This window comes from Nomia melanderi, chromosome 2 (genome assembly GCF_051020985.1).
Source record: "Nomia melanderi isolate GNS246 chromosome 2, iyNomMela1, whole genome shotgun sequence".
NCBI classification, from domain to species: domain Eukaryota; kingdom Metazoa; phylum Arthropoda; class Insecta; order Hymenoptera; family Halictidae; genus Nomia; species Nomia melanderi.
This window is the reverse complement of record NC_135000.1, coordinates 30,875,133-30,891,679: the sequence shown is the minus strand read 5'-3', so window position 1 is coordinate 30,891,679 and position 16,547 is coordinate 30,875,133. Positions and strand designations below refer to the sequence as shown.

General features: G+C 48.0%; 2 protein-coding genes across 11 annotated transcripts in view; one reads left to right on the top strand and one right to left on the bottom strand.

The window, feature by feature from the left end:
• LOC116429873 (cytosolic carboxypeptidase 1) overlaps positions 1-16,547 on the bottom strand; it is a 57,410-nt gene that overhangs the window by 22,959 nt on the left and 17,904 nt on the right. For all 9 annotated transcript variants that reach the window (XM_076364947.1, XM_076364948.1, XM_076364942.1 and 6 more), the window contains 5 exons: positions 15,570-15,636; positions 15,213-15,388; positions 13,936-14,536; positions 12,986-13,495; positions 12,387-12,565 (listed from right to left, as the gene is read on the bottom strand). In XM_076364947.1, the coding sequence (XP_076221062.1) occupies positions 12,387-12,565; positions 12,986-13,495; positions 13,936-14,536; positions 15,213-15,388; positions 15,570-15,636 (1,533 nt within the window). The remainder of the gene's footprint in view (positions 1-12,386; positions 12,566-12,985; positions 13,496-13,935; positions 14,537-15,212; positions 15,389-15,569; positions 15,637-16,547) is intronic.
• On the top strand, positions 471-11,900 carry nw (narrow). 2 transcript variants are annotated; one of them, XM_031983307.2, is made up of 4 exons: positions 471-609; positions 5,726-6,083; positions 6,940-7,095; positions 9,087-11,900. In XM_031983307.2, the coding sequence occupies exons 1-4, from the start codon at positions 564-566 to the stop codon at positions 9,904-9,906; spliced, it is 1,380 nt and encodes a 459-aa protein (XP_031839167.2). In that variant the 5' UTR covers positions 471-563; the 3' UTR covers positions 9,907-11,900. The 2 variants fall into 2 exon arrangements, with proteins under 2 accessions (XP_031839167.2, XP_031839168.1); XM_031983308.2 differs by having other exon boundaries at positions 6,940-7,102; positions 9,087-9,225.

Genomic DNA, 16,547 nt, shown 5'->3' with positions numbered 1-16,547 from the left:
ACGAACGCACTGCATCATCCTCTCGGACGTTACACGTTACCGTCGACGTCCATTGTGGACGTGTCTCTCCGTCTCTCTCCTGCTCTTTTTTCCCGGCCTTGTCACCTTGCGGCGCGTTTTTTCGCTGCTGGCCAACCGTAAAGGAACGGCGAAGCGGAGGAACCAGCGGACGAACGAGCGAAGAAGAAGAAGAAGAAGAAGAAGAAGAAACAGCAGGCGAAGAAGACGAAGAGGACGAAGCAGAAGAAGAAGAAGAAGAAGAGAAGAAGTCGATTACATTTCGGATCGGTTCGGCTCTCTCGTATCCCCAGTCGACGTTCTTTCTCGCCGTCCCGCTCGTGCCCGCGTCCCTTCGTGGGCTCGAGCTCGTCCTGCTCTAGGTTAGCCAGTGAATCATCTTCAACGACCCCCTCCTCTGGGATCCGGGCAGAAGACTCTTAAGGGGGCCCACGGCGCAGCGCGAGGCCAGTCCGAGAACGCGACCCTAACACTAACATCCGGTGTATTCCGAGAGTCGGAAACGGAAACGGCTGCTTGATCGATTAATCGACGCACACGGCAACATGAAGATCGCTCTGCTGCTGCTGGCCGTCGCGGCCTTCGCCTCAGGTTCGTACCTTTCAACCTGTACCCGAACTCGCACCTTTTAACCCCTTGCCGTGGCATTCTCCTCCGCGAATGTTACTTTTCACCGAGCTTCCGATATTTCGCTGTTCACTGTAAGTGCAGATTTATTTTCGAGCTGATAGCTGTACACCGATCGTAACGAAATATTTTATTTTACTTCGATTCTCGCGTGATGGGTAGCATCGACGAGACTCGCTCGGCGATTACACGGCAAGGGGTTAATTAAGGGATGACGAGTGGACGCTTCGAAGCACTCGGAGTATTTCTATATTCTTTGAATCAGCTTTAACTCGAGTCTCTGTATATGAAACTTCTGTGCTTCGAAGAGTTCGCTTGCTCGAGTTTTATTTAGTTGGTTTCTCGTGTTCGTTCGACAAATTAGAATGGTCCTACCGGTGTAGAGAACGCCAGAAATCTAGCCCCACTTGTTGAAGCAGGATGCTGTATCGAGGAGTAGAGTCAGGTTCAATTGGAATTTACTGGTGTTCGGTATTCGCGAAAGAGATTCGAAGCGCATTGACAGTCGCAATTGCTGCCCGCCCCACTCTCCGAGCTGCCAAATGTCATTAGTCTGGAGCGACCGTGGTGGGACGGACAGCTATTACGAACAGTGTGCCTCGGCTCTTTTATTTCGCGAGATGAAGCGTGGTGAACGAATTCTGAATTTCAAGAGATTCAGCTACAAACATTCGAAATTTGTACTCTACCCAAGCAGTCAATTCAATTTTTCAATTAAATTCTCTCACTGATTCCTTGTAGCATAATGACTCGATTCGTTGATAATTTCAAAAGCTAGTTTTCAACCTTCGTCCTCTCAGCAATGGAGGGTTATATTTGTATTATAGAAAATCATTGGCAATACTAGATTCAAATGGAACTTGGACATCGAATAACGATTTGCTTCGTCATTCGTCCGAAGGTCTCTGTCCCATCGAATCGGTCGCGCCGATCCAAAGTCAACAGTACAAATTCGAATTAGCTCGAGGGGAACGTCTCTGTCTGCTCACCGGTTCTTAGCTCAATTAGTTTAAGAGAGACGACTTCCCTCGTTGGAGCTCCGCCAAGAGGAATGTTTCTTCTTTGAAGGATCCCTCTCGTTGATCCTTGGCCAGTGTTGTGGAATCCGTGTACACCGATGTTTTCCATGTTTCCTGGCTTCCCTTTGTCCGGCTCGGTCTCGCTCCTCGTACTCTTATTTCGCCGGCTAAACGCCTGCCCCGACGTCCGGTGCATTCAAAAGGCTCAAGAGGAAACGCGCGCGATCGCTGATCGCATGCGCGACTTCAAAATCAACTCGTTTGTCCGTCGTTCTCGATCGTTCCTTTGAGACGCTCCAACAGTCGACTCCAACTGCTCCGTGTACTTTATTTTTAGAACGTAATCTTCACTTCGGTTAATCCAAACATCGTTTATCCAATAGATTAAAGAGAGATTTATATTTGAAATTCTATGCAACTTTAAATCGAATTGTTTAGAATTCATATTCTTCTATTCAACTTTAACTTGCACATCCACTCGTTTGTTCTCGATCGTTCTTTCTTTATTTTTACAAGATTCTTACTTCGAATAATCCTTGAATCATCGTTCACCAACAGATAAGACATTAATATTTGAAACTCCATGCTACTTTAAATGGAATTCTTTATAATTCATATTCTTATATTCAACTCTAACTCGGAGATCCACTCGTTTGTTCTCGATCGTTCTTTCGAGATCCTCTAGCAGTACACTTCCACAGCTTCGCGTATCTTATTTTTACAAGATTCTTACTTCGATTAATTCTTCAATCATCGTTCACCAACAGATAAGACATTAATATTTGAAACTCTATGCTACTTTAAATCGAATTCTTTATAATTCATATTTTTATATTCAACTCTAACTTGGAGATCCACTCGTTTGTTCTCGATCGTTCTTTCGAGATCCTCTAGCAGTATACTTCCACAGCTTCGTGTATTTTTACAACAAAGTCTCACTTCGAACCTTGCAACGATCATTCGGCAATCGACGACACGACAAAAATGAAATTTAAATTCCAAACACATTATTCTACATGGAACACTCTTCGATCCGCATTCCTTTCGACATTGAACCCAGCAGTAAACCTTAACTTTAGCTTTTAAACAGGGATAGCAAGCTACCAGCAATTTTTAACCGTCCCGATGGAAGATATTCGACGAACGTCGACACTGCTGGCATCGCCGGCCGTTTAATTGCGGCCAGGAATGGCATAATTCTCGAATGTAATCGCGAGCCCGTGGCGTCTAGCAGGCGTCTTCTTTCGCGGGAACACTGGCGGCAGACGTCTCAAGGCCTTCAGGTCGTTTACCACCACCTGCGCCGCCAGCTCCGCGATCCGGAACATTTTTACACCAGATGCACCCTACTCGAGGGTTCTCCCGCTGCGTGATTTTATTTCCTACGCTCGTGCTCGCTCGCGCGCAACTTCCTCGAGTCGTTTGCACTGCGCGTTTAGTCTCACAGTTTCTCACACCTACGGTTTCCTGTATTTCCCCTCGTATCTCGCTAAAAAAACCATCGACAGAAGATTCGACAAAACGATGCGAAAGTTCATCGAGAGAATTGGCATCGAATGCAACTCGATATCTCGACAGGAACCATTTCTTAATAATTCGTTGCAATCCTCTTCCTCTTTTATATAAAGAACCTCTATATTTTCTAATCTCACTAGTCTCCTTAATTTTATCATCAATAATTTGCGAATGCAACTCAATATCTCAACGGGAACCATTTTCTAATAATTCGTTGCAGTCTTCGTTCTCTTTTATATAAAGAAGAACCTGTATATTTTCTAATCCTACTAGTCTCCTTAATTTTATCATCAATAATTTACGAATGCAACTCAATATCTCGATAGGAACCATTTCCTAATAATTCGTTTCAATTCTCGTTCTCTTTTATGTAAAGGAGAACCTTTATATTTTCTAATCTTCCTAGTTTCCTCAATTTTATTATCAATAATTCGCGAAGCCCTGTAACAACTTGCTGTTAATCGAATGAAAGCAAGCGATACTCGATTCAAAGTCGCCAACCTGTACACCGAGAAAATTGAAGTTACGGGATCATTTTCTATACGAAAACCTTCAAACGTGATTATCAATCTCACTTACGGAACGCGCGATTTATGTATCTTCTAACGACTCGCGCGTCCAGTATTTCATTTATTTCGCTCGACCCTTGTAAACGTCGTGTACAGCGAACGATTCTCTCGATCGGGGAGGAGCGCGTCCGTGGACCGAGAACGTTTTAACGAGGCGACGAGTCCGAATGATCGGCGGGTCGTTGGTCCGCGCATAAATTTCGCCGGCGAGGCGAACTGCGAGGCCAGTTTTCTGCGCGGCGGCCAGAAATTAATAGGGAGAGGCTGTCTCGAGGCTGTTCGGGGGTCTAAACGGGTCATAATTCATGAGTACTGTTAACCAAATAACCGTACAAGTTCAACGAACCCTCTCTCCCGGTCGCGCGGATCGTGCGAACACACCGACACCGCGAGAAGAGCATTCTCTCGCCGGCCAGAAGCGGCGAAGTCTACGCGCGCACAGCGCAGGGGCAAATTAAAATCGCGTTAACGGAGAGAATCGTTCGGTGGTGTGCGCACGCGTCCGCGGCGGACCCGGCTCCGTAAACAATTCGCGGTTCCCATGGCGAACGCTTGACCCTCGCACCGTTCAAGTATTTTTTCAGATTATTTGCATTCTCCGCGGGGGAATGCATTTAAATGCAAAGTGTACACTACGGGAAGTTATGTAGCTATGTTCGGGATAATGAAGCATTTCTTCGGAGGTTTATTCGGACTCGAAGAGATTGCACTCGAATGAATGGGTAATAGAGAAAATTGTGTTCGAGGATGATGCAGTATTCGGAGTTTTATTTAGATAGAATTTTATAGATAGAAATTTACATAGAAATTTATAGTTTTGTTTAAGCAGAATTTTGAGTATTAGTAGATTTGAAGTATAGAGCAAATTTCTCTTGGTAATAGAAGGATTAATATGGTTCTGGGTTTATGTGTTCTAAATGTTATGGTTTGAATATATGTTTCTCGAGTTCAAAGATGGATGTTTCAGAAGAATCGAGCACACGGTGAAAAAGTCGAGCGTAATAGCGTTAAAAAGGTGGGAATCGTTAGGGAATTAGAAATCGAGGAAGGTCTGAGGATTGGACGGTTAATTGCATGACAAAAGAAACGAGGAACGGAAGCCATCGTGCCCGTAGATGGCGGGGGACAAATGATTCGATAGACAATTAAACGCAAGTGGGAACTTTTCCAATTGGGCCGAGCCGCAATTCGCTTTTTGCATCTCCGAGAATGAAACGTCGCGATTGTTCGACGGTCGCCGCGGTGTAACGGTCCGACGCTGAAATGGGACACCGGGTAGATTAGAATTCACGGGATGATTTTTCCCGCGTCTCGGACTGCCATTTGCGGGCCGGTCGGAAGTCAACGGTAGAGAGACGTGCCTCGATGAGATAATACGGGAACGAGAAAGGAATTTTCCTTCTTTATTCAGCCGTCACGGCGTTCGATCGATCGCTTTTGTGCCTTATGAATCGACGGGACACTTGTATAGATCCTCGCCACGGCACGGACGACTGACGGGAATATATATGTGCATGAATAATGACGAGAGTGTCTGAAAGGAAACGTTCATTGAAATTACCGTAACTGTTTTTCCTAACTGATATTCTTCCAAGTTTAACCGAAATTACTGTTTCTATACTTTATTCTTTGCATTTGTCTATAGAATTAACTTAATTCAATTATAATTCAAAGAACTTAAACCTTTGTTGTACTACATCATTGTTATACCAAGTCTTTTTTCCAAAACAACTGAAGTACATAGGTTCTGCGCTCCAAATTCACCTTTTGCGAATCAAGTACTAGATTATCCCAGAACACAAAAATATTGAACGTCCGATATATCTGCAAAACGTGAATTATCGGTGAATTCGGAATGCAAAAGCTACAGAACACGCAACTCCATCGAAACGCGACGAAACTCGGCAATTATAGCCGGCAGACGCGACATGTAACCAAGCGGAATCAGGCCACGTGTCAATTGAGAGCAATTTGCAGCTCAAAGGATCACGACGATCCAGCTGGACGGCGTGCAGTACTTCGTCTCGAGGATGAACCCGTACAGCCCGGAGCTGAACTACTTCCTGGCGTACCAGTACTGTCGCTCGCTCGGCCTGCAGCTCGCCTCGTTCGAGACCAAGGAGAAGGCCGACACGATGACGCAGTACTTGAAGAACGCCGGCTACGTCAAGTACGACTTCTGGACGTCGGGCAACAAGCTGGGCACGGACATGTTCCTCTGGATGAGCACGGGGCTGCCGTTCAACGCCACCTTCGACTACATGTTGAGGCGACCTGGCAACAGACCCGCGGACGTGCCGCCGGGCACCGAGCCTCAACGGGTAGCGCGCGAAAGGTAACAAACCCCTATCAAACATATGGCAGCCGTTTCATCCCGAAAAACCGTTTCGACGCACTAACCTCTTCCAGGATACCTCCACATATTTGATTTCGTGCATTCGATTGTAGCTTAACCACTTAGTTCTGGCACGAGAAACAGGCAATCGAGATATTAGATAATACGGTTAATTCCAGAGAACATCGATGAAATTCATGTCTCGGCTTCTGAAATGGTATAACGTATTCGGATGGTAACGAAAGAATGTTAACCCTTTGAACTCTGTAGGCTCCGATATTGCAGCAGATATAATATCAAATATTTTAACGAATCAAAGAGACTACCCTAAAATTATTCGATTTTCCACACATCGAAATTTTGTACTGAGAAAGGAAGTAAAAGTTCGAAGGGATTTTATCGCAAAATTAGTCGCAGTTGCTGATAAATTACAAAACCATCTGGAGTGCTAATTAACAACAGTCCCCATTGAATAATTAGAAAAAGAGCTTGTCTCCTAGCCGAAGACCATTTCGAACCGATCACGAAGGTGCGACCAGTTTCCCGAAGAGGGTGTCGCACCTGTCCCCGAAGCCGCGCGACCGTGAAGGGTCAGGAGTCTCTCGGGAACCGGAAGTCGCTTGTCCGGAGTCGAATAAAGATTGCGCGCAGGGATGAGCCGAGTCCCCCGTCTTGACGGAGACAATGGCCCCGGCCGATTCATCGTCACGGACGGCAATTATCCGTGTTGCCCCTTCCGCGCGATCGCGTCCCCACCCGGAAACACGTGCGTCGAATCGGTGAACCGTGCAAAGGAAAGAGAGAACGCGGCGTGTATGTGATTTAAATTCAGATCCGGAACTCGCGTGATTTCCAGCGGCGACAGCGGCAGCGCGGACGGATGCGTCGCGATGGTGGCACCGACGTTAGCCTGGGAGGCGCAGGACTGCACCCTGGTTAAGGACTTCATTTGCGAGCAGACAAGATGCTACTACTACAACTACGGCAGCATTCCAGTCTCTGCGACTCAGGGGTAAGAGGTGAGATAATACTTGGTCACAAAAGAAATACACGAAACTGCCGAGACGGTGAGAGAGAGAAAGAAAGGGGGAGAGTGGGGGAGAGAGGACACATTAGACCAGTGGTTCCCAACTTCCTTTCGGCTGTGCCACGCGTGAGCGTCTCTGGAATCCTGATGCTTCTATAAGATTATTATTCAAATTTCCTATATATTTCTTTCGTCTAAACTTTCGAAGAACCTGCATAGAGAAAGACGAATGAATGAAAGACTGTCGAAGCATCGAGATCGCTAAGAACTTTTTCAAATTCGTTGAACAATACGAACCGACGCGAAGCAGAGTAGAAATTCAGTCGCGAGAGAACGGCGAAACTCAGCTGTGCATTTCTAAGTACACTCATTTCCTTGTATTCTGCGTTGAACTATTAGCGTACATACTAAAAACTTACCATTAACATTCATTTTCTCCGCGATGTATCTTTCGATCTAGTAAATATTTTCGAGCTACAGTATCGCAAGTTTTCCTAGCGCTTTAGTCGCTAAGAGTAATCAAAGGGTTAAAGGCGAAACGGCCCCCGTGGGGCTCGCGGGCCACGTTGGGAACCACGGTGTCGGACGGTCCCGTCGGCGGACCCCGACGTGTTCTCTCCAAGGTGAAACTCTCGACGAGCGCACGGACAAAAAAGATTCGTACACGGTAGAGGGGCCGATAAGATAGCCGTTTGACGTGGTAGCGGGGTGATAATTGGCAATATCGTCGGCCCACGCAGCGACGATCGCCGGCTCGGCGATGTACGGTGAACGTATCCCCGCAGCCGTAACATCGATTACGATTCGCGTTTTTGCGAACCGTTTCGCATGCAAATGAAGATGTCGCGCGGACAGATAAGCCCGCGATAATTAAAGACGCGAGATACGCGCGCGAGATTCTCCGGGGAGTTCGGATGGAGGAACGGGACGGTGTAGTCGTTCGCGGTACGCTATCGCTGGCCGGTTCTTTTTTCTCCGTGCGAGCGTAAAGGATAACGGTCGATGATAACGCTTATGTTCTGGGATCATGTGAATCGAATAAGAGAGTATCGGATAGATGTTGGGGTAGTTTTGGGGACGCCCTCTCGCCGGGGCGTCCTCGGGGACTTTGAGCTTCACTGACGGCTCGCACGGGCGAGACCGGAGGACATTGTAATACGCAGCTTGGAATTAATAATGGCTTCTCTCGCTTCTCGCATACGTCACGCGACACGGACACGCACACACCAAGTCGCGGTAGTGAGTGGACGCTACTGGTTATGATTTATTGATAGCGACGTATACTTTGCGGAGGATTCCTAACGGTGGAATCATGGAGTGGATCGAAGGCGGATTTCGTTGAAGATTCGGAAGATAGAGATCGTATGTCTTAGCCTGCAGGGTGTTTCGCGATGCTTGAAGGTAGCTTCGGGAAGCAGAGGCTGATGAGACGGAAGCGCGAAGACGCGTTTCCCTTTGTCTCCGTTCGAAGCTGCGTCTCGGAACTCCCTGTAGGATAGTAGCGTCTGCGCACTACTCGAATAATATTGATAATAACGCTTCTAACACCACACGCGGCTAACTTCGCTGACATTCACGACACGTAGCGTCGTGGAGAGAGCTCGAGTCTTTGAAGCTTTGATACGCGACATTGAAGCTATGAAAGTTGTACCCGAACGTCAGAAGTACCAAAGGAGATTCTATGAAAGATTGAACGCGCTAGACCATTCGCAGTTCGAAGTTTCCGCCTAACAGCTCGAGTCCTTGATTTCAAGGCCCACAGTTTTAAAGACTCGAGGCTCGGGCGAAAGGTCGACGACACCAGAAGACACACGCCACTCACAGTTTCATACCCCGCGACCCGTAACAATTCAAACCCCGAACAAGTCGACCGGCGAACGGTGGAAGCCCTTCCTTCCCCGTTCGAAGATCTATGGTTTCGTCTCCGATCAACCTCTAGGACCAGGCCCGTTCAGACCAGGACCACGAATTTCCAGAAATCGCAGACCCTACATAACAACCACCTCGGCGCCAGCCAGCGACGACCAGGTCGACGACCACGATGGAAGCAGCGGGATCAAGAGCGACGGGAACCAGGGGGGCAACACCGACGAAGAGAAAAACGGGACACCAGAAGAGCACGGGAGCACCGTCGACGAAAAATTACCTGAAGACCCGGTCGTCAGCAGGCTGATCACCACGGCCGTTTCCGCATCTGACAAGCAGCAGCAGCAGCAGCAGCAGCAGCAACAGCAACAACAACAGCAGCAGCAGCAGCAGCAGCATCATCAATCGACGTCCTCGCCCGTCGTCACCGAGGACAACGAGGAGCCCACCAACCCCGACAGCCTGGACAACACCAGACCAGACCACCTGCCGGACATCACCAGCCTGTTCTCCGACAGTCCTGCCCCTCAAGCCAGAAAGGACAACGTGTTCGAAGGGCTGCAGACTCGAGAAGTGCACCGTTCATCCCTGAGACCCTCGTCCACCGAGATGAAAGTGGAGCACAGAGAGTCTCCCGACTACTTCGAGGCCCAGTCCGAGACCGAGTCGCCCAACACCGGTTTAGAGGACGCCCACACCGACGGCCCGTACGACAGTGTGCAGGACTACTACATGAACGACCAACCGGAAGCCGGGGCTGCGGGGTTGGCAACCGGGACGGGGTCGGCCGCAATGGCGGCGGCCGAGCCGTCGATGATGAAGGATCAGGACGACGACAGCAGCACGATCCTGCCAGAGGCGGAACCGGCCTACAGGTACAACATTAAAGTGCGCACCAACGGCAAAGTATTAGATCCTCCGTCCAAGTAACGCTTTAAAACACTTTAGGCATCGTCGCGTTATTCGTTGAGTAAGTGAAGAGAGAAAGAGAGAGAGAGAGAGAGAGAGAGAGAGAGAGAGAACGAAAGAAACAGAGAAAACGAGAGAGAGAGAAAGAGAGAGAGATTCGAGGAATGGAAACAACTAGATGTATTTTTGCGTTTACGTTCTATTCATTTGTGTATATCGTGTCGTCGCGCGACCGATCCCCGCACGCGTCGTCGGGGATCGTTCGTCGCTTGTCATCGATCATCCTTTCATTCTGATTCGAGGATCATCGGATCCCCTTTCGCCGGGGTTCCCCGATCGGCGGGAGAGCGATAACGGGAGAGTATCCAAGCGATCCGGGAGTGGGACGAGAATTCATTTCAGATCGATCCCCGACGGTTTCGAGCTCCTCGGAGAGCCGGCCTTCATTTCGCTGGATCTAGAGGGCACGTTAAACCGTCGGTTGCAGTAATGATTATTTATGCAGTCCCTCGGTACTCGGGAGAAGCGATTTACAGGGAGCGGAGCTGAAGGCGCCCGGAGCAGAAGGGAGGAATCGAGCGTCGAGGAGCCTCGGACGCAAAAAAGTTCATCCGAATAACGATCAACGGACCGAATGAGTTCAGGAGACGAGGAGGATCAACGCGAGCACACGGCGTTCGACTTAATGATAATTTGCTCAAGGGAAATTAACCGAACTCCCCTCCCCGCCGGCCGGGAGCCCCGGCGACGATCATTTCTCGCAGGGGCATTTTCTCGGTCCATTCGGAAACCCGATCCTTTAATCGCGAACATTCCGTGGCGCATGGCGGACGTAGCGTACATCGTCGTGCAATAATATCGATCCTCCTATCCTTCGGCCAGCTTTCATCGTCGTCATCATCATCGGGCTAACCCCATCACTCATTAACCATCCGGCTGTTCGCTCGTGGCTCGTTAGATAATTACAGGAGCGTGAGGACTCGTCTGCGTGGGATCTCAGGCATTAAAGTTAGAATGGAAGAAACGTGATCGAATGGTGGATGGCAGAAAGAGAGAATCAGGGAGAATCGGAGAGAATCAGAGGGGAAGAAAGGGAAAGAGATATTATCATTAGTAAGGCTAACTGGAATCATTATTGGTGTTGGGTTGGGTGTCCGCCAGCGCCACGAACCGCCACACTCGCACATATCACACGCACACACGCCTACAGACACGCTCACAGACACACCAACTATCGAAGTAATCATCTTAGGTAACGTTTATCCGTACGTCTGCAAGATGAAACGTTTCGCGGTGGATTCCGCGATGATTCTTGCCCGACGATCGTTCGAATATCGGCCCGTAACACGAATGCGTTCGGATATGTCCAACGATCTTCTCGTGTTATTAGTTTCACGGATTACCGACGCGACAGCGCTGGATTCAGATTCATCCGGCTTCTCGATCCTCGCGGTCGGAAGCGTTTGCGATCGGTTGTAATGGGACTTATTGGAATTAGAACGCCTGCGCCCGAACCTGTTCGTGTTATTGCTTAATGCATCGGAGGTAGCGCTAAGTACTCTTCGCGTTTATTAGGAAGCTTCGTGAATAACGAAGAGAGTACATCGATCGACGTTCCCGATGATCTTGAGTTTCGATTTCGATCGATTCGTCGTTAACACCGTGAATCGAGCGACTCGGAATGCGAAAAGACTTTCCGTGCCTCTGATGGAAAGAATTCGTTTGAACGTTTCCATGGAAAAGTTCAGTACGAGGTTGTTGTTGGTATTCGAACGAGATCGGTGCGGAATATTAACGATCGAAGCACGGAAACACGGCCGGCAACGTTTCGGTCATCCAGACGTACCATCGACGCCACGCGCGCGTAATTTCGAGACGATTCTTTAACCGCCTACGATAAGTCATCGTGTCATCATGGATCTTGGTTATCATTACGTAAAAGGAAAATGCGAACGGCGCGAATGTGTAACTTGTGTAATTGAATATTAATAAAGGTACGAGTACATTCTTACGTAGACCGGACTTCATTGTTCTTTCACCCTCCAGCGAATCGGAATTCTTGCGAAATCGATCGGATCGAGAGCTACTTAAATTATTCTTTCGTTTCGCGTAAATCGGATGTAGATTCTTCATTATTCGATTAGGACGCGGAGTCATGAATGCATTCAATTGTTTCATATGCATTGCACATTAATAACTCTTTTGCTCGAAGTCTACGAATTTTTGTAGATCTTCGTTGCATGCAGTGCATAATAATCCGCAGGTTAACACTAGAACTACCATATCAGTCGGAACGACTTTCAGTCGTTTTGTTTTAAAAGCATTCAGTATTCGAAACAATTTTAACAATAGCTTCACTCGAATACTATAATGAATGTCCGAAGAAACTGAGGATATTCTATCGTAACAATTTTCATAGAGATTACATGTCAACGGTATTAAATTCTCGGTAGTTCTAGCGTTAATTGTAATATTACGTTTGATTTGCAAGTGTTACTCACCAACCGTTCACAACGCCCTCGATGTTCAGCATAGGCACGATCTTGAACACATAATCGTCGCGTAGGCTCGACGCGTACGTGTTGTTGCTCAACAACGCTTCGAGAGTCCCGTGCATCACCCAGGAAGCGTTGCTCTCGCCTGGATGGACCCTCGACGTCAGGAATACCACTTTCCGGTTCTGAACAGAAACCAATCAGAATAATAACCTACCTCTTCATTTTCACAAAGTCGAAATTCTACGTAATGGTTATTCTTAGTTACACCTGTCACCGAGCAAATGAATATTTAACCCTTTGCACTCGACAGTATTTTTCATTAAAAATATTCTTTCCTTTCTGACTGAATATTAACGATATCTTTGCTACATTACACAAGGTTTAATATTAAATTGAAAATTTTATAAGTTTCCTGCGCCCCTCGAGTGCAAAGGGTTAAGTCTATCTAAACGCCGGTGTCCCCGAATTCGACAGTCGAAGTGTGAAACTAGTTTCCAGACTTCAGAACGCCCAAGGATCTTTGGCAGTACGCTAACGATACGCTAACAATACGCTTCGAAGTTCTATCAAAGTACAAATTACAAACGAACGTGAATACTCGCCTGGATAGGGTTGCTCTTCGAGTCCATCGACGTGATAGTCAGCAGAGGGCTCTCGTTTCCGTTCAGAGTCTCGCAGAGCGTCTCCGCGCGGAAGTAGGTGTTAGGCGAGACCTTCCTGCTCCACTTCCAAATGTTGACCATCAGTTGGGTGTACGTGTAGGGGAAGTGGTAGGCCAGGTAACAGATATCGTTCTCGTGCTGGAACGTCACCGAGAACGAGATGGTGAAGTAGTTCCGGCCCTTGGCCGGCCGCTGATAGTAGTTCCGATAGTAGCAGATGTCCGTGCCGGTCCGCACCCAGCCGGGCCTGCCCTGAACGGCTTCGGTCACGCTGAACAGGATCGGCTTCATGCCGAAGTTGAACTGCGAGTTCGCCTTCTCGCAGTTGATGATGTTGAACGTGTACGGCACGTTCGCGTCCATGTTGCGCACCATGAAGTAGAACCACTGGTGCCTGGAGCCGCTGTTCACGTCCGGCGTCAGGATCAGATCGTACTCTCTCAGGCCTATCTACAAGAGAACGGATTGGAAAGACAAAATGCGGGTTTGGTAATCGATGAACGTCGAGGGGAATTGAACTTGGTGCGTTTCGTTCGATTTGCCAAGTAGATGTGGGCGTTTGAGAGATTATTGCTAGAGACGGAGGCAACGTTTGATCTACTCTCGCCTTCTATTCCTCTTTCAAAATGATTATATATTAATAATATGATTGAATATTAATAAAATAAGAATTCAATAGATTGATTAATAAATTGCGTTGTCCAATCTCATTTCGAGAATCCAATGTACATAGAGAACCCAGACGAAAGTCATCAATGCTACTGGCAAGACAAACTAATACCGTCTGTTTTCAGTCGAAAATCGTCGGATACCTCAAGCTCTTGAACTTGTTAACACACTAGGAACATGATACAACGTGCAAAGATCTAAAAGTGGTACTTGAATTGTACCTGAATAGCTTTCCTCAGGTTCCCGCTCTCGAACGCGGAGTAGAAGCACAAGGACTTGGTGGGGCCGAACTGCAGCCCTATCGAGACGTCGTCGAAGTTGCACATCTTCTTGTACGCTATCTCGCAGTCCTTGCCGGACCTTTTGCTAACGACGGCGTCCAGGTCGTAGACGACCTCCTGCATCATCGTGCCGCCGTGAAGACCACGCTCGACGCAGGCCAGGAGCTTCGAGCGACAGACCCATCTGTCCTTCTCGTTCAACGGTTCCTCCCTGCCGAGCGCGTCGCCGCCCACCAAGTCCGGGTAAGCGACTCCAGTGAAGTCGATGATGCTCCTCACCCTGCCAGCCAGCTCGCAGTACGCCTGCTCGTCCGTCAGGTTAGGCGACATGTCCTCGAACATCCTTATCCCGGTCGCTCCGGTTTCCGGCGAGTTCTTGCTCGCCCCGTCCCTCATCGCGTCCTTTATCGTGGTCCTGTTACCCTTGCCGACTCGACCGTTCAATTTGTTACTGTCCACAGGATCCGCGGCCTCCGGCTTCTCCGAGGACGACTTGCACAGCTGCGACAGGTTGCCTAGCTCCTTGAAGAAGACAGTGTACCTGGACACAGACGACGTTTAGAGACTTGAGCTGTCAGAGATTCGACGTGCTACCGTGAGCTGTTTCCATGGTATTGGTACATTTGAGATGTATACTAGATCTAGAGCTTCTATGGATCGCGGAGATTCGGGAATTATCGATTCTGTCGGAAATTGAAAGAGAAGTTAACACTGAGACTAGCAGAGATTATCTTATTTTATATGGATTAGACCTGTCGGTGAGTAACTTTGAAATTTAGTGATATCACACATTTCCCAGTTTATTGAAAGCTACCGTGAGCTGGTTCTATAGTATTGGTAAATTCGAGACGTATACAAGATCTAGAGCTTCTATGGATCGCGGAGATTTGGGAATTCGAATCGATTCTATAGGAAATTGAAAGAGAAGTTAACGCTGAGACCACAGCAGAGATTACTTTATATAGATTAGACCTGTCGGTAAGTAACTTTGAAACCCTGGTCCGCAAAGGGTTGAATCTGTATATCTCTAGTGACATCACATATTTCCCAGTTTATCAAAGATATAGTCGACTGTAGATAACATTTAGACGCTTTAGTTCCAACGACCGAGTCGTACAATGAACTGTCCCTAAAGTCGAGCGAGAAGTTGCAAAGCCAAACGAGGAAACCCGAAGCAACGATTAATCGTCTATCCCAACGAAAGACCAGCGACGTACTCGTTAAGCTCCTCCTCAGTCCTCTGAGACGTGAACACGCCGGCGAAGAATTTGCTCTCGTCCACCTCGTCGGCCGTGTGCATAACAGTGTCGTTGGACCTCGAATTCTGGCTTTCCTCGTCATCCCCGGAGTCAAGGTCGCTGTACAGCCTTCCCATGGAAGCGACGCTGTTCGCCTGAAACACAGAGTCGGTCCGTGGTCGAGCATACCTCGAATAAGACCGTCGAGCGTGCCTGAAGACGATCCCGACGGGAATGAAAGAGAATAAGAGATCCGCGCGTGTCGAAACGCGCGACGTTTCGGCACGAGTGTAACGTTTCACGCGTTACATCACGCCGCCCGATAAAAATACGCACCTGACTGTCGATGTCGCTGCCGCTTTCAGCGCTGTTCGGCCGGACGTTCGCCTCCGGTAACACGAATCTGCGAAAATTCATTGAACCGCTTATCACCGGCGTTTCAGGCTGATCGAGTTCATAACCGATCGACGCGAGCGACCGAGCGAGCGAGCGAGCAAGCGCACGCGCGCGCGCGCGTTACGCAAGTGGTCCAGTTCCCGGGAGGTGGACGCTTTCGACACAGTTTTAATGTATGATTAAAGACCTGGCAGGCAGAAGAAGTGGAGCGTTCGTGGTTCTTAGTCAGCGCGCGCCGAGCCGGGCCTGTGTCCCGGCACGATCATTTCTAAATTCGATCTTAAACGAAACAGTCGCTCGTCTTCTGGTTTCTTTTCGTTCCGATAACACTAATCCGGTGGACGCGTCTGTTTCGCGGTCACCGGTGACCGGTGTCTGGCCTGATCTTCAAACTTTCCGGAGACATTTCGATGAGAACGTCGAGCAAACGAATTTTGAGCAGTGTAAAGAGTTAGATGCTTCATGGTTAAGAGTTTACAGTTAATAACATAGGTAATTTATGCTCGAAGTTTCAAGATGCTTCCATACAGAATTCCTCGCTATTAACACTTTGCTACGTCACCCAAACATGAGTGACACCAGCTTCTATAGAAACTAATTTCCTCGGTAACGTGAACGAAACGAGTTCTGTTGCATGTATAAGCTGTAACAAAGATACTAGATCTTCGAAGAATCTTGACTTTTGAATTTCTTTAGGCAGCTGGTTCGACTGCTAGAAGTTTTGATGAGCGTTTACTTGGCAGTCAAAGTAACCCTTTGCTCCACGATTTGCTTCTCAACTATGATCGATACTTTCTCCTGAATAATTAACAACAGGATAATATTCCCTTCGAATTCAAAAGAATCGAGTAACATTATCCGTTACATTCTCTTCGAAATCACTGCGAGTCTAACTAACTAACATCGCAAGGCAAGAGG